This window comes from Acyrthosiphon pisum, chromosome X (assembly GCF_005508785.2).
Source record: "Acyrthosiphon pisum isolate AL4f chromosome X, pea_aphid_22Mar2018_4r6ur, whole genome shotgun sequence".
Classification (NCBI taxonomy): domain Eukaryota; kingdom Metazoa; phylum Arthropoda; class Insecta; order Hemiptera; family Aphididae; genus Acyrthosiphon; species Acyrthosiphon pisum.
Window position 1 is genome coordinate 63,298,540 of NC_042493.1, and position 22,951 is coordinate 63,321,490.

General features: G+C 26.4%; 1 protein-coding gene across 1 annotated transcript in view; it reads left to right on the forward strand.

The window, feature by feature from the left end:
* The window catches only part of LOC100163133, a 34,745-nt gene that overhangs the window by 8,588 nt on the left and 3,206 nt on the right, over positions 1-22,951 (forward strand). Inside the window, exons 3-15 of the mRNA XM_001943114.5 lie at positions 1,675-1,722; positions 1,795-1,903; positions 3,287-3,382; positions 13,546-13,718; positions 13,864-14,091; positions 14,679-14,838; positions 14,922-15,065; positions 15,674-15,858; positions 17,210-17,319; positions 18,535-18,726; positions 18,850-19,009; positions 20,551-20,689; positions 21,268-21,638. Coding sequence (XP_001943149.2) covers positions 1,675-1,722; positions 1,795-1,903; positions 3,287-3,382; positions 13,546-13,718; positions 13,864-14,091; positions 14,679-14,838; positions 14,922-15,065; positions 15,674-15,858; positions 17,210-17,319; positions 18,535-18,726; positions 18,850-19,009; positions 20,551-20,689; positions 21,268-21,638 — 2,115 coding nt within the window. The remainder of the gene's footprint in view (positions 1-1,674; positions 1,723-1,794; positions 1,904-3,286; positions 3,383-13,545; positions 13,719-13,863; positions 14,092-14,678; positions 14,839-14,921; positions 15,066-15,673; positions 15,859-17,209; positions 17,320-18,534; positions 18,727-18,849; positions 19,010-20,550; positions 20,690-21,267; positions 21,639-22,951) is intronic.

Below are 22,951 nucleotides of genomic sequence, written 5' to 3' on the forward strand. Positions count from 1 at the left end.
TTCTTTTATTTTTCCTTGGTCATTTCTTTGGTACTGTTTTACTTCACTGCCACATTGTGGACATTGTTTTGCACAAGGTAGTAAACCCATAATCTTGCAGGTATTTGACAGTAGATTCTTCGGTTAAAAAATTTTTATAAAATTCTTTAACTAGCATTTTAAAAACTATTTTTTCAACTCAAAATTTAAAAAAAGTTGTATTACTACAAACGACACTAAACCAACTAACCCAGTAACCTGTATTGTTACCTATGTGATAAAATATATATCGTTATGAAAAATTAGGATAAAACATATAAATTGATAGATAATAAATATAAATGATGCGGGATTCTCAGCTATATAGGTAGAACACATAACATTGATAGACCGCATACTATACTCATATTTATAGTTACGTAGCACACAAAACGGAAGTAGACCGCATATTGGGAGATAGCCCATAAAACGATAGAAAATTACATGTTATCATAATAAATATTTAAAGTTAATAGGCAACGTACCTATCGGCTATCAATTAATAATTGATTTATTCTTTACTGCCTACTAATTTATTCACATTTTTAATGCAGCCCACCGTGCAATTGTGAAACACTTTGACATTTTAATTACCTATATAGAAAAAAATGTATCAATGTGCATTTATTCAGCAAAACTGTGAAACTAACGAAACGATGTGTCAAATATAAAAGTATATACCTACAGTAGTATTCGGGTTATTCGATGTTAAGTTAAAAAAAATCTAAATTGCATTTTTTCCAAAAACTAGTGATTTTGAAAATGCATTAAGTACTCATAATCTAAATCATTCAAATATTGTAAAAATTAAAATATTCACTACTTGATTGTAAAAAAAAGAAGGAGAAAAATATCGAAAAATGTGGGGGTATTTAGTTAAAAACATTTTTTTACATCAAGTAGGAAGTTTCTTTAGCCAAAGCTAATATTATTCTTGGCACAAATCACTCATAGGTTAATTTTGACCCCCTCTCATCGTGAAAAAAAATTTGACAAACAATATACTCGAATAATACTAATTAGATGTTTCGTATAAACTGTCTAGGTGAATATTATACTATCTCAAGAGCTGTAACATGTTTTTGGCAATATTTATAATTGGCTAAGCATTGTAAAATAATTTAAAAGAGTTACAACTTGATGTCCTTATATCATTACCGGCAATAAGTATAAAAGGGTAAATAAATTAGAACATAAACTGAATATTGTAATGAATCTTGAACTAATAATTAAACTTTAAAATATTTAATTAATTAAATTTAAGTTTAAACTTTAATACATTTTAAAAATGTAATATAATATCTCACCATGTTTGTGAAGTGGGCTTATAGCATACTATACTTAGGTAGGTACTACAAAATATCTTTAACAATATTTAATAGGTACTTATTTGAGCTAAAGTAATTATATTATATGTTAAATGCTGTTAAAAAATGTTATTTTCTCGATTGAACCCGTGTGGTGCCAAATATAGTACCACATTATTAGTAACCTTGTACACACCCTATATTATATGATTTTCCACAGTTAAAGTGTCATTCAAAATGTAATTTTTTAGATAGTATGAAATTTATATTCAACAATTAATATGTTAGCCACAACATTCAATATAAAATGAATATATAATAATAATCACTTATCGGACATAATTTTTAGGGTAATTGTTTATGGCTACACGCTAGTGGAAAATCAATTCTGTTAAAGGTAAATATGAAAGCTTTTCTATTTTTTACATTAATTATTACAATAATTAAAATAAAAATGTCATTATTTTAGGATTTATGTCTACTGGACCTAACCGATCTTGAAAAAGAAGTACTATCGCTTGTGTCCCTAAATAAACTTCAGGAAATAAGTCTTGGAGTTCCAGTACGAATACCAACAGGTAAATATAACCATCTTAATCATTTAAAAAAAATTGAAAATTAATATTTAGGTATGCTTAAAGGTATATACATAATTAAGAGCTTATACATTATATTAACATGATAATTTATTTAATAGTTATCATTTTAAAACGTTTATTTTGTAGAGATACAAAAACATAATAAAAAAAAAATATTAGGTTTAATAGACAAGTGTCACACACATACCGTGGGTGTTTCTGTCAGTATATTTTTTTTCCAACTAATACTTTTAAACAACAATTTTTTTAAAAATTATTTGGTACTAAATAAAGAGAAATTTTCGTTTTCATGTTTTTTAAACAAAATTAAAATAGCCTTCAGAGCTAAACGATGTGAATATTTAAAAAATTAAGTAACGAATTTAGATTAAAAATTTAACTTGTAATATAAATTGGGGATAGGTGGGCACAGGGTATATGTGAGTAATAACTAATAGCACAAACACGTGTAAAAGGTAGCATGGAGTCATACTGTTAAAATTGCAATTGATGGATATTTTTTCAATATTTTTGTTTTTTACTTAAACATATATAAAACATAAAAAGTGTTAACATTTAGAAAAATAACATCATCATTGTAAAAGTAATAATATATTCTTCGCTTCACTAAAAATCTAAAATTATTTTAATTTAGTGAATAATGAATAATGAGTTACAGATTTTACAATATGAAACACTTCATGCCATTTTATATATCGCATGTTAAATGTTAAACAAATAAATTTATATTAGTTTCTTGATTTACAATTTGTAATACATTATTAAATAATATTTAATTATTATTGTTCCTATTAATAATAATTAAATATTTACTGAATTTTACTAAAAAAAATTTAATATTAATAAAAATTATATTTAAAATTATTATTTAACTGCCAAAACTATTACTTATAATAAGAATGTATTTATAAAAGGTTTTACTACTTAAAATATTTTAATATTATGCTTTCGGTTCTACACACACTGGGTTAGGAATATGAATTATGAAATATTTCAATAATAAATAGGTATTCAAAGACTAAAATTTCAGAAACGAAAAAATTTGTTTACTTTTTATTTGGCAAAAGTCCATATCCAAAACAAAATTTATGTCATTATGTTCTGTATGCACTAAATAAGTGTCAATGTGGATTTTTCTTTACAATTTATAGCTTCTTCGTATAATCTAAAACCATTGTCGTTTACGATCTTACTTAGTTTATTTTTTCGTATTTTGTTAAATTTTCTCATGATTATACACTGATTTCATAATATAATATACACACAATATTAAAATACATTAACACATTTTATTTAAAATTAATATTCGTGGAATATTTGAACGCTAAGGTAGCTTACACTTTACATTTGGTTTGTTTACAGGAAATGTTCTATCAGCTGGTCCTAAAAAGCGAAGGCCATATCTTTTGAAAAGAAGGGCAAATACCACCGGCAACTTGAAAGATAAGGATGATAACGGTAAGATTTATAAATATATTTTCGTATTTCTATTTTTAAAGTAGGTACCTACCCATAAACATTAAAAATTGATAAGATGATAAGAATTTAACATAGTTTTCTGTGAAATACACACATAATAGTGCATTTTATCACCACTGTCCACCCGTACCACCGTCCATACTCTATATATTTCGTGTAAACTATTCTTTTTGGTTAAAAGCCAGATGAACATATACATTTTTTGTGACAAGTCTGATAGAAATTCATTCCAAATGAAAATCCCGCGTACGCTACTAATAACTATTATACATAATAATATGTAGTTTGTTAAAATTTTTAAATTGTTGTATAATACTTGTACATAGGTAAACGTAATTTCATTAAATGTTAGCAGCAGCTAAACTAAAATCGTCACCTATGACAATTTGCTTGCAATTATACACAATTATTAATTATTCACGACGCGACCTTATTTGAACTTTTACCAAGATGGCTGATCGTAATACCTACCACACAATATATTTTGTTCAAAATATATACCTGTATATTTATAGGTACTTAAATTCATATTTAAATTAAAAAAATAACTCAGACATTGACTAACCAGATAACTGATGAGGGGCATTTAGCCATGAGTGTTTGTTTAAAAAAAAATATGACAAACTACCCATCCCTATTTAAAAATGTTTGCAGTGATTTGCACCCTCGAGGTTATGCCTAATATTGCCTGTGTATATACACTTTAACTATACTAATTAGTATTTTACACAATAAGGATGAACGATAGCAGATAGGACCTTAAACCTAACCTATTACTACAACTATGAACTGTACATAAATTATTTATTAAGAATAAAAATTATTTTATCTGAATTACTTCTTGGTACCTATTAAATATATCTTTGTAGATTTACTATCTATGCAATATTTAATATTACTATACCTACGCATACCTACCTAAGTTAAACTGTACTTCAAAACTCCACCAAATGTATTCTGTAGATCGTCTAAAACGACTTTTAAGCCTACACACAACTGTAAAAAATATTAAGTAATAAGCTATAAAGAAAAACACTGCAATATTTATATTAACTTTGAAATAAATGAATTGGATAAATATATTTAAAAACTATTACGATTTAAAAAATGAAAAAAATGCAAAAGTACATTCGTTCTCACTTCAGTCCAAGACAGTATTATTATGTTATTATATTATATGATTTATGATAAACGAATACATTTTAAACAATATTGACAAATTAACTTCTATTGTGTAAGCCTATATAATTTGTTAAGTTTTATACACCGAACAACACGAATTTGACATAATTTGTTTAGGTATGGAATACAAAAGTAGATACTATTATAGAGTATGCTACACTTGTATTAGTGTCTTTTTATATCCATACGTTTGTTAATCCAAAAATAATCATTTAGTTATTTTGATCTAAGATAAAAAAAAACATAATATAAAAATGAAAGAAAACAAAACCCGTCATGGCTGACCGTCTAGATAACCTTGATATAGTATTATTAAACAATCAACAGAGTTTAAAAAAATGGTAATGTTCAAAAACGTTTATTGAACTAATTTATTAAGTTGACAAAAATATACTGACTGTTGGACATAAAAAAATTTTTAATGTTTTTAATGTTATTATTATATGATATATTTTTCGTCTAAAATCAATTTTGGAGTATATTTCTTGGAATTGCAAACATGATCTGTATAGTACATATATATATTATAGCATATAGTATATATTAGTATATATATATATTATAACATAAAAACAATAAAGAAAAAATACTGTAATTTTGTGTCACAGTGTAGTACCCTCTTATAAAGTTTTCAACAATAATTTTATAAAGTGATATATAGATTTTTTTTAATTAAAAAAAACATGTACCTATTGTCTTTTGGTTATTTTCTTAAACACGTATAAAATCTAATTTGGGATTTGGAACAACTTGAAATTAATAATATATATATATGTTTATATCAATATATTTTAACAACGTATTTATTCTAATTATATATAAATATATATTCTTTTGGCGTTTTAATTACATTGAGATTAATTCATTTTACCTGGATACCTATTGCTTAATATTGAATAACACTCTGCTTAGAATCGGGTTTTGAATGCGATTTGTTGCATTTAAATTTTAAACAAAAATACTTTCATGGCCATTTAATGATATTTTGTAGCCAAGGATAGGTTTATTTTTGAAGAACTTAAAGGGGAAATTGATTAGGTCATTACTCTTTGAAAAAAAAGCGCATAAGTGAAAAAAGAACCTATTAAATATTATAATACTTAATAACTTATAAGACGTATTTGTGTGCGCACGCATAGGCTTGAGTTTGAATCGAAATATGGCACAAAATATGTACAATATAATCTATGCATCGGATGCAATCGTCATCACGTGGCCATCAATTTAATTTCCGTATGGCGACTCACGTATCATTTATTTTACCAAGAATAATAATAATATTATTGTAGCTCTAATATACGTACTCTGTACAATGATGGGGTCATTCTGTCCACGCGTAGACCAAGAAATGTTAATAAATGTTTTATTATAAAAATTAAACGATCTAAATAGTCTAAACCTAATAGTCTGCCGAAGAAACCGAGGCCAAGGTCAATTGTCCTTGTTATTAATAACTAATTTACTCCAACTATTATAATATTATGTACTGCAAGTTGAGATGACCAATACAGAAAACATTGACCCGACAGCACGAAAACTACTTCGGAATACAATTTGCACATTTCTAGAATACCCATAGAGATTATATATTAATTCCAAAAGTAAATATACCAAGTAAAATAAAATGTATAAATTAAATTGTACTTCAAAACTTGTTTTATATTTTTATCAAACAAATATATTATTTAAATGACAATTAACCCAATATTATAGGCTATAGCTAACCGTAGAATGATTCGTAATTAAATTTGCCATAGAACATAAAACATGAAACATGCACGTTCCGAGTAATATTATAATAGGCTGCCTAATAAAAATAATTACACAAGTGACGAGAATAATTAAGCAGCTATACAAGTAGGTAGTCCATGATTGCGTTTGTCGTCATTAATTTAAAGATTATTTTTCAAAACTGAGAAAATAAATAATAGTTTATTCTTTTTGTAAAACTCAATATCTCAGAGAAGTTTAGTCAAAGATGGTAATAAAATAGAAAAACGTTTGAAAAAAAATGTATTTGTTATATATACAGTGAAATCCACGCGTAGTCTGGGTGTTTTTTCAGGCAAATAAGTTAAATTTAACTCTATTTTTTTGGCATAGGTTGTGACAAGATATTAAATCGTCATTACATTATGTACACTTGTGCATACTGTGACGTTCCTTCGGACTTCTGTCAATCCCACGGTTTTGTATCCAGGAGAGCATAAAAATCTTACGAAAATCTAGGTTGTTTATTTTTAAAAATTTCATCACGGCCTAGTTTACGTTATTTACAAAAAAAACAATATAACCATGACAATGAAAACATTCACACTCAAAATAAATATAATAAATTTAACATGATTAAGAACTACGGATAAGACGTGGTAACAGAAATATTATGTACTTAGTTGTATGCGAATTTGTGCATATCAAATTAATTTTCATTCAAGGCACTTACCTACCTATTACCTATAGGTACCTAATAATTACCTATGCTTACATTTTTTTTTTTAATCTTTGAATTCATATCAAATTTGATGTTCTCAATAACTAATCTAAAAAGTTTAAAAAATAAATTTTAAACGGAAAATATTAAACAAATAATTACATCTATATACATCTACATGAGCAAAAATTGAAAATTCCCAGTACTTTGAAAAATAATGGCAATTACGTTTTGCCAGTTTTAGACTAGACAACATCGATTTTGTAGTAATTCAAAAATGAATAACTGTAGATACTTGAAATGTTCACCTGATGTTTATACTTAGTATTTTTAAGAAACAAAATACATTTTTAAAATAGTTTGGCTTTTGTTGAGCTATTGGGAGACATTTGAAATTGTCAAGTTTTTTTTAATTTATGTTAGTAATTTTTGTTCATTTACTTTAAAGTTTGAAAATGTATACAGAGTTACTCATAAAGTGTCATCAAGAAATTAATACAAAACAAAAATACATGGTCACAAATAATTTTATAAGCGTTTAAAGTTCAAAATTCGACAATAGGTATTCGTAAAAATTACGAAAATATTCAAATATTTTTGTAGTTAAAAATTCATAAAATATTCAATTTCAATAAGCAATTATAGGCTAGAAAATGTAATACCATGTTCTTTATTATAAGTTTTTCATACAACAATCTAATAATAATATAGAAAATACATACGCACAATTTTTTTATAGACATCTAAATATCTGATGCTCTTATTTTGAAAAAAAATAACAATTCTACTGTTTTTGTTATAATTTGGAAATATTAATCGTATGGACTTGAAACTTTTCACCATAATATATACCTATCATTATTTGCTACATACATTTGAATTTACAAAATATTTTAACAAAATTTAAATTAACAATTCACGCCGTTCGATGGTACGTGGTACATTAACTACGGAGTTGGAAATTGATTACCAACATACAATATCTGTCATAAAATATATTATTAATTATTATGTAACACATTATGCGATGTTTTTGGAAAAAATTAGATCTACTAAACTAATAGAAAAATAAATTAAGTTATTTAAATAAATTATAAAATATCCTTAGAAATAGTTGCGGACTCTCTGATTAGAACCGTTTTTCTATGAAATGATTTATCAATGGCATAGGTTGCAAAAAGTTTTTTTTTCATAACTACAGACAAAATTAATAATAGAAGATTCTTCACAAATTATTCTACCCTTAACAAAGAAAAAAGTTTATTGGAAAGTTAAGTTATTTATAGCCATGAGATATTTTTAATTTATATTATTTTTTTTTAATTATTTCATTTGGCTATTTATACAAGTATGCTATAGGATGACACAATACTCCGCTCAGAATAATTTTTCGTATCTAATTGATTATGATTGAATTAAAATATATAACACATCCATTACAATGGTATACTCGACAACTACTGCACAGAAGAGCAGTACTTATTCAGCTTTTTATTACTTATTTGCTATTTTAATTACAATATGCATTTTTATTTTTATATTTTTTGGAGTACCTACTTCTATACATAAAAATTGAGTTTTGGATGAGTAGTTTGTAGTACATAGCATTGAAGTTTATAGGTATTGTAAGGCTACTCCGCAAAGTTATGGTTCGCTATTCCGCTCAACTACTTAAAATACAAAGTTATAACTAATAAACTATTTGTTCGAAATTTGAATTTTATGAATCAAAATATTTCTAACTTCGGAAAACATTATGCTTTATTATATGTAATTAAAAATATATGACGTATTCATTCAAAATAGTTAAAACTTTAAAAAAAAAATATTCAAAAATATTTCTAACGACTTACAATAAATTATGTAAAAGAAATATTTTCAAAAACGTAATTATTTTTTGAAATAATGTTACGGAATAAACGAAATATAAAAGGGCTTTTATTAAAGCCAACAACAATATAACAAAATGATAGGTTAAAACAGAACGGTTTGACGGATGAAAACCGCACCAAGTAAATGCAAACGACAATACGATGGTGTGGTTTTCATCTGTCATAACCAAATGCGCGGACCAATCAGCGACTGACTAAGTTATCAAAAAGGGTATATATACCGGACGGTTTCGATAACTTGGTCAGTCCGTTCCATACCTTCATACTGTCAACATCTACCAAAAACGTTCCGACAGAAGAAGGACCAAGACCAGAAATACAAGCCGCCGACAACCTTACCGCTCCACGGTAACAAGAATCGCCCAGCCGACGACCACGCCGCTCAACGGCAGCAAGCGTCGCCCCGCCATAGAAGACCGTCTACAACGCCGCTACACGGACAGCAAGCGTCGTTCAGCCGCCGGCCACCGACGAACACGCCGCTTCCCGGCTGTAAGTGCGTCCAACCACCGACGATACGCCGATCATCGACCGCAATCACTGTTCGACCGGCGAATACCGACGACCTCACCGCTCCCGGACGTGAGACCGGTACAAACCGCCGACACCGTCAGTACCAGTCAGCCACGTTCGTCGTCGGGGTGCCGCTTAACCTAAGTTTGCACTGACGACGGCCGTCTCTCCGGCCAACTATATATTTTATAAACCGTAATCCGTTATAAAGATAGAGTCCGGCAGTTACCCGACCAGTACCCAAGCACCACCGATTGTGCCGACCCACTTAGTTAAATCTGGTCGGCACAAATCGACGCTATACTCGTCCCAATATTGTAAATATACTTATACCTTTACATAGCAATAGAGAGAGACTTGAAAACCAAAAAGACAATCGTTGTTCTTTATTTACGACGCGGGTCGTCCAACCGGACGCACCGTTTCAATAATTAGTGTCTAACGTTAAATGAATCACCGTATACCTACAACTATATACTCTAATATTATTCTATAACCAATATATTAAAATAAAGCACATTGAAATATTTTTGGAAATAAAATCTGTATACTTATATTCAACTACAATTTGCTTACCACCAATAGTATCTAATATGTTATTAGGTAGGTAACTAATTGTTGTTACCTTTTAAAATACTAACTTTAAAAAATAAAAAAATAAAACTTGTTTTACGTCAGAAATTATTTTTACATGTAAATAAGTAATCATCGTTGTATACTTAAGTGTGTTTGTATATGTTCTTAAACGATCTCAAATTGTATGAACATCAAAATGATTTATGACATCTGAACATCTCCAAACGCCCACACGCGCAGTTATACAACTAAAAAATATGCAACAAATAACAATCATAACAAACAAAATAAAAGAATTTTAAAGTATCATTTATTCTTATTTAAAGCAGAAGCATAATTAATTATATCATCTTTAAGGTGTCCTTATTATAGCTTGTCCACTTAAATATGATATTTTCATATTATTTATATTAAGTCTCAATTGATTATAAAACAATTAAAGTCACACACAATTACGCAAGTAGTAAGTACCACTAATTTACATATTTTAACATAAATGATTCAATCGTAAAAAGACGGAAAAGTACTCATGGTTCTTGTTTCTATAATAGGTAGTTGCCTAGTTTAATAAATTGACGTAATATTTTTATAATTATATACTTACTGGATTAAACATTATAATTTATATAACCAAATCCAATAGAATATTTTAACACTTCAAATTAAAATTATAAGTAGTGTTAGTGTATTACCCATGTCCTTTACATCTAAATAATACATTAATACCTAATATATTAATCTATCAAATAATTGAAAACAAAACTATTTTTAGGTAATATTATCAACTTTAGGTGTTTGTAATATTATAAAGCACAAATTCATTCAATCATCTCGTTAATGCTTTCACGACATTCAAACATTTTTATGCAAAGCACCACAATTTATTACTTGTATTAGAGGGAAAATATTGTTGTAGAAAACCATACAGTATTTTATATTATTTTCGTTGTTTTCGTAAATCGTAATAATTCCTACGAACACTATAAGTTGAACATAATATGTATTAGTGTATACTGCTCGACAAATAATATATCATTGCCGTTGTTATTTTATTTTGTTTGTTTTTCTGCTAGTGATTATACCTATTAATAAACTATTTTTTTTATTCTACATCATTTTATTTTTGTCTGTGGAGTGTATAATGTCGTTAGCGTGCTTGTGTGGTCATCGTTTCCTATACATTTTAATATGCTGCTATACACCGTAATATTAATTTATTATACCAACAGTTAACAGTAGTAATATATTTAATGACATTTGTTTTATATTTTTTATGTTTGGGGGGTTAAGTTACATTATAAACATAAGACAAATTACGAGATTTTTTCTTTCGTTATTGCTACAAATAACAATATTATTTTTTTTTCTTTTTGAAATTTTAATTTTTATAAACGATATTACATATTTCAATGTCTTCAATTTCTAACTATAAAAAAAAAACTCAGAGAAGCAGAATCAAACAAACAGCTCCGAATTGCTATCACTTGAAGTCCTAAACATAAGAAAAGTTTTAGTTGTATTATATGGGAAAAAATGACGTGCGCCAGTCAGATATGACTATTTTGACGTTTTGACTTATGTATTGACATGCTTAGACTAAAGAAATGTCATTAGGGATCTGACTATAATGTGTGGACAATTTCAAAACATTTGGATACTGCCAGGTTATTTGTTCAGCGATACTGCTGTATTAAATGTATGTTTTCTTTGCATGTAGGTACATATATTATGGAAAATAAATTAAAAACTAATAATCAAAAATATATAAATTACAATTTTTTTTTTAAATATAATATTATAATAATATATAAATGCATCTTTTAATTAGAAAAGTAATAGTTACAATTTTTTTTTTTAAATGTTTACACATGTGCTGTGAAGAACGTACATTAAAATTATTATTTTTTAATCGTTTTGTTTTATATACACGATTCGTACACAATGTATAAATACTTTTTAAGATTTTATGTTTGTAAACAAAAATAAAAAGTTCTCAATTTAATTTTTTAACATTGTTCACGGCTAAATATTCACACAAGTCCTGAAGAACGTTTTTTAAATCAAATTTTTATGAACATAATTATGATAATATTTAATGAGGTGTTAAATAATTAAAAGTTGGCTGTTGTATGGTGTATATATAATTATATGTATTTATATATATTCTGTTCTCTCCTAAATTGATATTTACCACCAAATTATAAATAAATAATTTGCACTTTAGAACTTATCTATTTTTAGAAATTTTTTTAAATTTATATCTTCAAATATCGTTATTTTCATTGAAGATATAATTATAACAATAGGTAAAATGTTAAAAATATATAAATATGAACAAAATATTTCATTAAATAAGAAATAAAAACTATAGAAACCACTTAATATAATCAGAGTATATTTTAAATCAAAATTATACCATTTTATATCAAAATTTAGAAAATAATTGTTTATATTAAGCTACAATCTAGGTATCTAAATATTAAATATAGTTCTGAAACACCGTAATATTATAGACTCTTAAGTGGAGAAAAAAAATGCCATTTTACTATTTTAGGTACAATAATAATATTGTTATACATATTTTTAATTCTATCAATTATTTAGTCTCTTGTTAACTTTACTTAGACTTTTATTTTATCAATTTTAATTTTGAAGTTGGAACATTTGACGCAAATTGTTTGTACGCAATTTTGCAAATTTGATTCCACAATTTTGTTAACTTATCACAAAACGTAATAGGGTAATACCTACGCAGGTTACAACTTACAAGTTAATTATTATTTATAATTAAAACTAATAAATTATGGGGTTTTCCATAGTACTATGGTAAAAATAATATTTATTAATTTCATGAATAAAAAACTTTATTTTTTTTATAAATGTGTCATTTTAAGCCCAGTGATTTTAAATACTAAATATATATATATACATAGGTACTACATTATATATTGTATACTTGTATCTAAATTGTAATTTATCTCAAAATTTTTTAATAACAATTTTTTATGTAAATAACATTCTTATAGTTACAAATTACAACGAAATCACTGTTACCTATATTAAATTACATATTTAATACCTGCATAATATAGGTATGTTATTTATAATTAGTCATTTTGAATTAGTCAAATTGATTTTAATTCAATTTTTCGTAATGGTTTTAGCTATTCAATTGTAATAATATATATATATTTAAGAGGTATCTTATGATATGAAAAAGACTTGATTTTTATAAAGTACTAATAATAGAAAAAAATAACAATATGTGCGTTACTTACTGTAGTTTTTTCAAGAGTGTACAATATCGAAACTGTAAATTGTTCTGCCACGAAAAAAAGTTACAAATACATAGCATATTATTATAGTCATAGCAGTATAATATAAACGTTTTTATAATAGAGATAAAATTATATTAAATATTTTCGAAACTCGATTTCGTTTGAAACGAAAAAATAAATTTCGTGAGTGTTGATAATAAATGTGAGCATCCTAAGGTTAACATTTATTTCAAAATCCGCGTTATAATCAATATTATATCTTATTTTTAGAAAGTCTTTATCCACACACAATATTTGGCGTATCGTTAAACGATTGCTTAGAACAAGAGCGGTCATCAAGATCTCACTTAAAGGTTCCAACCGAGGCTCAATATGTGCCGAAATCCCCACGAGGGAGAAGCAGTTTTTCAAGTTATATTGAAGTTCCCAAAGATTCTAGTGAGGTAAATTTGTAAAATTAACTAAACTTGATTTGAAATTAAAAAAATTATGGCTTGAATATATCCTTTTTGTATTGTTATACGTGAGTTAGTAAATTATATTATGATGTTATTGTATTTTCCACATTACATAATATTTTCTTTCTAGCGATCACATTCCTGTGACTCTACATCAAGCACACCTGTCAGTGAGTTGATTAAGACTTTCACAAGTTCTAGTTCAGATATTTTATCTGATGATAATGATAATGACATTAAATCAAACAAAAATGGAGTTCCTAGTTTTGTCACTTCATGCCTGAACTACTTAGAAACATATGGGCTTCACAAAGTTGGAGTATTCCGGATAAGTAGTTCGAAAAAACGTTTAAGACAGGTATATTTTACTTATAAAAATTATGATAGTATAGACTGTGGGCCGTATTTAACAATTTTTACAAACGCAATAGTCAATAGTTCTAAATCCTTATTCATTACCTAGTGAAAATATAGAATTTGAATATTTGAGAAGACGTCGTACCCACATGTGTTGTCTCCGTCTTACTGGCTCTACATACCAAGATGTAAAATCTAATTTTGTGTAATTAGAGTGGATTAACCTATCAGTATAAATTATTATCAGCTGTGTTCTGTGTTGGATTTCTATGATATATATATTTTTTTAAGCAAGTAATTTAGTTATGAGTACGTATGAAAAATATTAATATGTAAAAATGCTTATAACACGCTTAAAAATTTAAATATCGTGAAAATCAACGAAAGAACACGCAGCACATAATGTTTTTACCTTTAAATTTCATAATAGGTAAATTTAAGCTAACAAAACACAATAATGTGAGCTACAGATCGTATATTTTGGTAAGTTATGCGTCACTAAGACGGAAACAACACAATATGAGGATTGCGGGTACGACGTCCTCGTGATAAATTTATTTTTATTTTCATTATAAAATGTTCTTAAAGCTTCGAGAAGATTTCGATCATGGGAAAACGTTAGAAGAAACATTATCAAAAAATGAAGATCACGTACACGATGTAGCTACTTTATTAAAAGAATATTTTCGAGCATTACCTGATGCATTACTCTGTAACGATCTTTATCAATGTTTCATACAAACTCAGAGTATGTATATTCATATAAACAAAATACATTTATGTATACTTTAACGAGTAATCATTACTTGGCATTTTTTTTTTTTTTTTTAGAAATACGTAACAGGCATTTGCAACTGGATGCAATTAAACATCTTATACAATTGTTGCCTGTGGCAAATCGTAATACACTCTACGCACTACTTATGTTTTTGAGTAATATGGCAAAATTTTCAGAAGATTCAAAAAATATAAATGGTAAGATATGCTTTTAAAACAATAATAAACTATGTACTTACCTACAGTAAAGTATAATAATATTATATATTATATAGATTATTTTATTTTTTCTGTAATATTTATGTTTATATTTAATAAACTTTTAATAATTAATTTATAACTTTTTAAAATATTTACGCAGATAATAATTAAGTATTAATATTAATATTTATATTTAAGTATAATAACAGTATCTAAAAATGTATTCAATTTCGACATTTTTAATAACCAAGAAAACATTAACTGGATTGATGCAGCTAAACTATAAAAATATTCATCGACACAACGTATACCTATAAATATTTATATTCAACATTATTGATTACCATTGACCAATTACTGTAAAAATTAATATAGATACATCTAGAACAAATACCAAGCTACAAATAAAAAAAAATAATCTTAAAATAAACTGCGTGCCTATATATTATAGTCACGAATCTTGAAAATTGTTCGCTTTAATTGCCTTAATAGAATTATTAGCTCTTATTTACTCGGTCTGAAAACTTCACATATTTTTTATTCAATGATTTAAAAAGTTAAGAAAATCGTTTTTTATTTCTAACAATAGATTAACTTTGTTTTAGGTCATTTAGTAGAAGGTAATAAAATGGATGCAAGTAACTTAGCTACGCTATTTGCACCAAACATCCTTCATAAACCTATTAAAGAACTTAGTTCCAATGATTTAAGTGAAGAAATGACGATGGAAAGAAGATTAGCAATTGACGTAGTTACAGCTCTAATTGTAAATTACGAATATTTATTTAAGGTACAGTGAAATATACAATATATATATATTATATTTTAACTATACTTAATCAATTTTCTATGATAATTTACAAATACCATTAGCAGAATTTTAAGATTTTGTATAGAATGTAGATATAACTTTATATTATTGTGTCTATACATTTAGTTGTGACACATAGGTACATTATACACTATTGTCTATTAAAACAAATATATTATTAGTTTAATAATATTATAATATTAACTTAAGTTATATTCTTACATTGCAATACATAGGTAAATTTAATATTTCATTATGAAATTATTCAGAATTCTAAAATGTATAGGCAATAGCATTTTTAATATTATCACTGGGTGCAATTATTACATCATTTAATATGTATTCAAATTTTTAATATAAGAACAACCATTGATTTTATAAGGAAATATCTATTTAAAGTTCGATATTTCCTCCATTTATAATGAAACAAGTAGGTATACTTACCTAATTTAAAATAATTCAAAAACAATAAAATTACATTAATAGTAAATATAATTTATTTATTTAAATACTTAACGGGTGATAGCCCAATACTACATAATACTCACTATAAGTAAACAAATAGGTAATCAACATGAGAATTCGGAAAAAATAAAATAGTTATAACTATAATTAGGTATTATATTTCACATATCTTAAGATTCTGTTGTTACACATTTTTTAATATGATTTTTTATTATTATATAATTATTATGAGGACACTACACAGATATTTGCTGTCTCCATCTTACAAGTGCGTAACATAGCAAATTTACGCTCAGTAGATCGCATTTAGCACAGTTAGTTTAAACATTTGAGTGAATTGACGTATTATGAAACTTGATGATAAGAACATTATCTGTGTTTATGTTTCGGTTTATTACGATAATTCAGTTTTTAGGTGAGTTATGAACATTTTTAATTTACACTTTATTATATAAGCATAACTTGGTAAAAAAAAAATAACTATCGTAAATAACCCACATACAAACACAGATAATGTTCTTAACATCAAGTTTCATAATTTTTAACGTGATCTACTGAGCTTAAATTTGCTATGTTATGCACTTGTAAGACGGAGACAACAAATATCTGTGAAGCGTCCTCTTGATTATAAATAATTATACCAAATACTTTATGAAATTTAGAAAAAAAACACCCCATTGGTCATTGGGTAATTTTAGACATTAATAATATTATCTGTAAATTAGAAAATATTTAACTTTACTTTATAAGTGAATTATAAAGAAAAAATACTATAATAATGTGGTACGTACATATGTAAGACAGAAATGACAAATTTGAACTAGTATTGCGTATTATTATTTATTTAAATAAAATGTTTTTTAAGGTACCAGCTGACCTCCTCGATGAAGTATATGTCCATATGCTTGATACAAACCCAGAAGGTCTAGACAATGTGATGAGATTACGATTTTCGAACGTCGAGAAAACTATCCAGTAATTTTAATACTGTTGTGTGCGTTATTGTTTAAGATACTAAAAAAAAAATAAGTAATTTGAACAGTAAAATTTAATTTTTGTTTATTTTTAAAATGTTTTATTTATATTAAGTTACATTGCTCATTAGTTGATGCGTTCATTAAACGTGTATATTATGTTTCGTGTAGGTATAAATACTGACACGCACTAATCTAATTTGATGATCGATAAAAAATATGATTGAGAAAAAATTAAACAGATGTGAAGTAGAGCAAATTTTAAAGTCTAACAATCGTTTTTTAATAGTTTGTATTTATAGGAAATTAGCTATTATATTCAGTCAGTGGCACCAAACCATTTTTCCTTAACAATTTAACTAACTACTAGTAGTTATAATTCTCGAAGAGTTGAGAAACACACAACTAATTTAAGCTGATAACTGACACGGATAACTATCAACTAATAATGAATGAATAAACAAAATTGTATTCTGTTTAAATAGACTAATATATAGGTATTATGTACCTATAATTACACATCTACAATAAATGTACCCAGTTCAATCCAACAAGTTGGGCAACGTTGATCCGTGCCACTGTTCAGAATACACACATTTAGCAAACAGTTTTCATACTAATTTTAATAAATTACTAGGGTTAAATTTGAGATAATAAAGTATAACAATAAAAACTGTATCGTTATATTACGTACTAAAATTTTCATATACTTACAGATAAATATAATATACAACTTATAAATAAAGTTAAATAACAGTCATTTTAAGATTAATAATATAAAAAAAAATAACAGACTAGGCATAAGGATTTTTTATGACTTACAATTCTTTGCATTAACATAAGTTTATAATTAATAAAATAATTTTTAATCTTATTGTAATTAGCAGAAACATAAATATAATCTTTATTACAATAAGTAATAATGATGGTATGCCACAATAAGTGGAATTTAAACATATGCTTTGCTACTTTAAATAACTTTATTTAACATGTAATACTAACACTAAGCATTCATTTAAAAATAGACCAACAGTTTCACGGTGAACTGAATTATTTTAAGCGGTGAATTTCTGATTTTTTTTATTATTATAACTTATATACTGCAATATTAAACTTTAAAACACCGTGGAATGTATGTCTTTAAATTTTGTGTTAAATATATGTAGGTAGTTATGAAATTAAATCGTTTTGTATTTACAATTATTTTTATTGTTAGAAATGGATCCACTCAAGAGTCAAAAGAAACTTTGTTAAATGTACAAGATAAAACTGGAACAAGTGTTTCTCCAGAACTTGAGTCATCAAAACATTTGGAAAGTCAGGAAAAAAAAATTTGGACAAGAGGAGAATTTACACACCAAAATTCCGGAATAGGTGGATCGGACGATAATGAAGATTATAGATATAAGTAAGCTGCATTTTAAAAACATAATTTTAGTTCATCCGTTGATATTTTGCAAAAAAAATCTATACATTTTTCTGCATTTCTGTATTTTTGTATAGTTTTGTATAAACATGTGGTACATTTTAGGCCTAGAGAAAGAGAAACCAGAAGAAGCCGGAGTAAAGGAGTGACGGCTTTTTTTCCGGACGATGTTGAAGCATTTACTTACCCAGTATTTGAACGCATGCAAATGAGTAAAAAGCCTGAAAAAATGTCAAGTAATCAAATACATGCCAACGGAAACCAAGTAAGTTGTATTAAAACCAATGGAAATTAGAATATTTTAATTACGTATATTTATATCCACCAATAAAATATATATATTACTTATGTTTATGGTCAGCTTAAATGAAAAATACTGATGAATGAGTGCAGGATAGTAAAAAGTACCTATTTCTGAAGTATTAAATTTGAAAGCACTGAATCAGTGCATTCAAAACACAATTATTCTGAGCAGAGCTCAGTTAATACTACGCTTATATTGCCGATATTAATTAAATACGATTTTAACTTTACTTAATTGCGATTTTTCAATAGAGAAGAGAGAAAATTACCGGTAACGTAGAAAAATCATAATAACAATAATATCTACCAGATTTTGTACCCATCTATAAAGCTGCTTTTTCAGCACTAATTCTGCCCTAAAAAAATGTTTAAAAAGATAAATTATAGCAAGATAATACGGTAATTGATAAATGATAATTATTTATTTTTTAATACAAATTCAATAAAAAAAACCAACTTAACCGATTACATAGTGCTTGCTAGCTGCATATTTTGCATATATATATAGCTATGTAAGCAATTCAAATACCTGAGTAATAACTAATAACTAATAAATGATAACTAAATAACCTTAATTATTTATTTAAATGTTTGCTTTAAAGTTAGAAACGACATAATATGTAACATCGTGGCCGACGAAGGGGGCTCAGACCCCTGTTAAAAAGCGTCCCTTTTAAAAATTTTGTATTACCTTTAATTTAAATTTTACATAAAATAAATTACAAATTTGAATATTATTCAGGGTTATAAGTAGGATGAGTATGCTTACACAATCACTGTTTATACATTACGTCATACAAATTAGACGTTACACATACAATTATGTATGGAACGCTTAAAATTATATGAAGACTTATATACCCCGAATTTTTCCCACTTTAAGGGGATTCAATACCATAATTTTCTGTCTTTGTCTAACACGCACGCGTGGCATAGTATTTTAGACGCGTTTTTTGCCAAACATAGCAATTGATCTAAAAAAGCGATAATAATATTCTGAAAACCGATTTGAATTTATCGTCAAGTCTACTTGAAATTGACTTTCCCACATTTTTGATATTATCTCCCAAATTACTAAAAATGTCATATTAAAATAAACTATTTAAAAATTGTTATATTTAAATTTTCGGAGAAGTATTGAAATCAAAAAATGAAATATGTGGGAAAATCGATTTCAAGTAGACTTGACAACTAATACAAATTTGTTTTTAGCATTTTTATCGCTTCATTAGATCAAGTGGTATGTTTGGCAAAAAACATGTCTAAAATACTATGTCACGCGTATGTTAGACAAAAACAGAAAATCACGGTATCGAATCCCCTTAAGCCGTGCCTACCCTCTACATAATACATTATATGTATTTTCTCCGACACATACATACCTAATATAGGTGTAATAAGACATTCAGATTCAGTAGGAATAGGAAATGGTAATTGGTTTTTATTTATTCACTCAGGATAGTAAAATTTCAATATTCTTTCAATATTATCGATTTTGTTTAGGTAAATGATTATGACGGCGTTATAACTGCGAGTTTAATGATACCCGTGCCAATTAAACAACTACCTAATTCGTCATACCCATTGAATGTAGAGGACACCGATATACCATTTATTGAAGACGAGAGCAGACAAACTAATAGTAAGTTATTAATATTGTTATTATATTATAATATAATATGCATTGTTGCATTCAATTAATTAAATTATGAAAAAATTGTTCTACCGAAATTGTGCAACTAATCGTCTAAAAACTAATTTCACGTAACGAATAAATAGGTATGTGTTATAGGTGTATATTATATACATTATTTTTATTCAATTTAAATTTTTGACGTACAATTTTAAAAACATAAGTTTATTAATTTAAAGCAAACGCTAACAATTAAAAAGCTATTGGATAACGATGTTATTTTTTTAGAAGATTATTTTTTAGGCTTTTATAATTATTATATACATCTGCTAGAATCAAAATTAATAATGTACAGTAATACTGTATAGTGTATACTGTATACACTATGATAATAATAAATTAGTTTATAGTCAATATCAGCAATATACGTAAATTATAATTTATTATTATCTACCTGCTAAATACAGATCAAAATCGCTACTAATTAATGTATTATATTTTTTAATTTATATAAGTTATGTATATAATATATCTTATATTTTTTATCAATTGTGGAACTGCGAAATATTGAGATTATTGAATTTTAGGTTCTACAACAAATTATCATCGTATGTTAGCTACGGTATCGTCAGACAGTAGTTCCATATCCAGCCCACCGACTTCACCTGATAATGTATCTGGAACAACAAATTATACTGCAGATTATTATCATAGAAAGACTACAAAATCTGACCAAAGAAGTATGCAATCCATTAAAGACTTATCGAAAGACATAGACTCCGATCACTATAAGGCAGAAAAAAAAGGAAAAGAAAAGGATATAAAATTTTATCAGAAAATATTATCCAGCACAGGTCTGGATAGGCTGTCGAAAAGCGCTAGCTCTACCGGTGTAACTAAGACTTCTGTGTACAAAGATAAGTTAAAACACGGACCCGACGACACGACATTATCTCCAGTAAGTATTGATTTACATTTATACATTTTAGTTCCCCGTGAGTGCGAATTCAATGCCTAAATAGCTATTATTTGATCAACTTTTTAATAACTTTTTCTTATTACTTTTTATTATACATTTATAATAAGTAGGTATATAAATCTTAATGATGTAACACGACGGGGTATCTCTTATGAAAACATTCAGCCTACTACTTTATGTTTATAGATATGTTGATTCACCAAGCATGCGCACATTTGTTTGTGTAGTACTAGCTAGTGAATTTATTCAATTTCTAATTTTTTGAATATTTAAGTACCTACACCATTAGGAACATATTTTAAAATAATTTTTATACCACTTAAATAGTGTCCTGTGGAGATAAAAATTTATTTTACTTAATTTGCTGAAAAATGTGAAGCAAATGATTTTTTATAACATTGTTGTACCTAAATTAAATTTCTGACGAGTAGAACCACAGTTATTAAAATGTATGTATCTATACTAACTACTCAGAAGTCAGGACTACTTCCTTAAAAACAGTTTTACAAAAATATAAATTAGGTGTACTTTATGCTTTATTACTTATTAGTTATTATACTCAGAATATTATACGAATTATAAAATGTTATTAGATGAATAATAAATAATGATTACTATAATTTTCAAATCATCATAACTTCCATATATTTTACACCTATCTTTTATCGTGGAATAATTATTTTTATAGTACCTACATATAAAACTAAATAACTCTAAAACTATTTTTAGTATTAAAAATAAAAATAATTTTTTTTATAATATTCATGTAGCGCATAAGACTATAAATTATATATATTTAAAAAAAAAAAATTTAAAAATTGATTGTATCGAAGTTTTTTCATCTGTTAGGTCTTCCTATTACACTCTGTATATAACACGTATCTCGATATAAGTACGATATATAATGTTATAAGGTTTGATGAGATTCAAACGTTATTTTATAATTAAAAATAAATTAAAAATTTTCTAAATAGTATATTGGTAAACAAGCAAAAATATTCAACGTTTTTTCAATTTACAGGTTAGCTAGTAACAACGAAGCATTATGTACTTGGTGCTGTAAATTATAATTATATTACCAAATTAGAAATACTAAATGATATTTAAACTCAATAACATTTTTTATATAATTGGTCATGACTATTCAGACTGTTTTATATTATATTATATATTTGTATTATGTACAAAAAATAAAATACAAATTATATGAAAAAAACCAGTAATAAATGGTAGGCCGATCATCTTTAATCGTGTTAAATCGTAGTCTTTTAAACGTTTTAGATTCTGAGTGG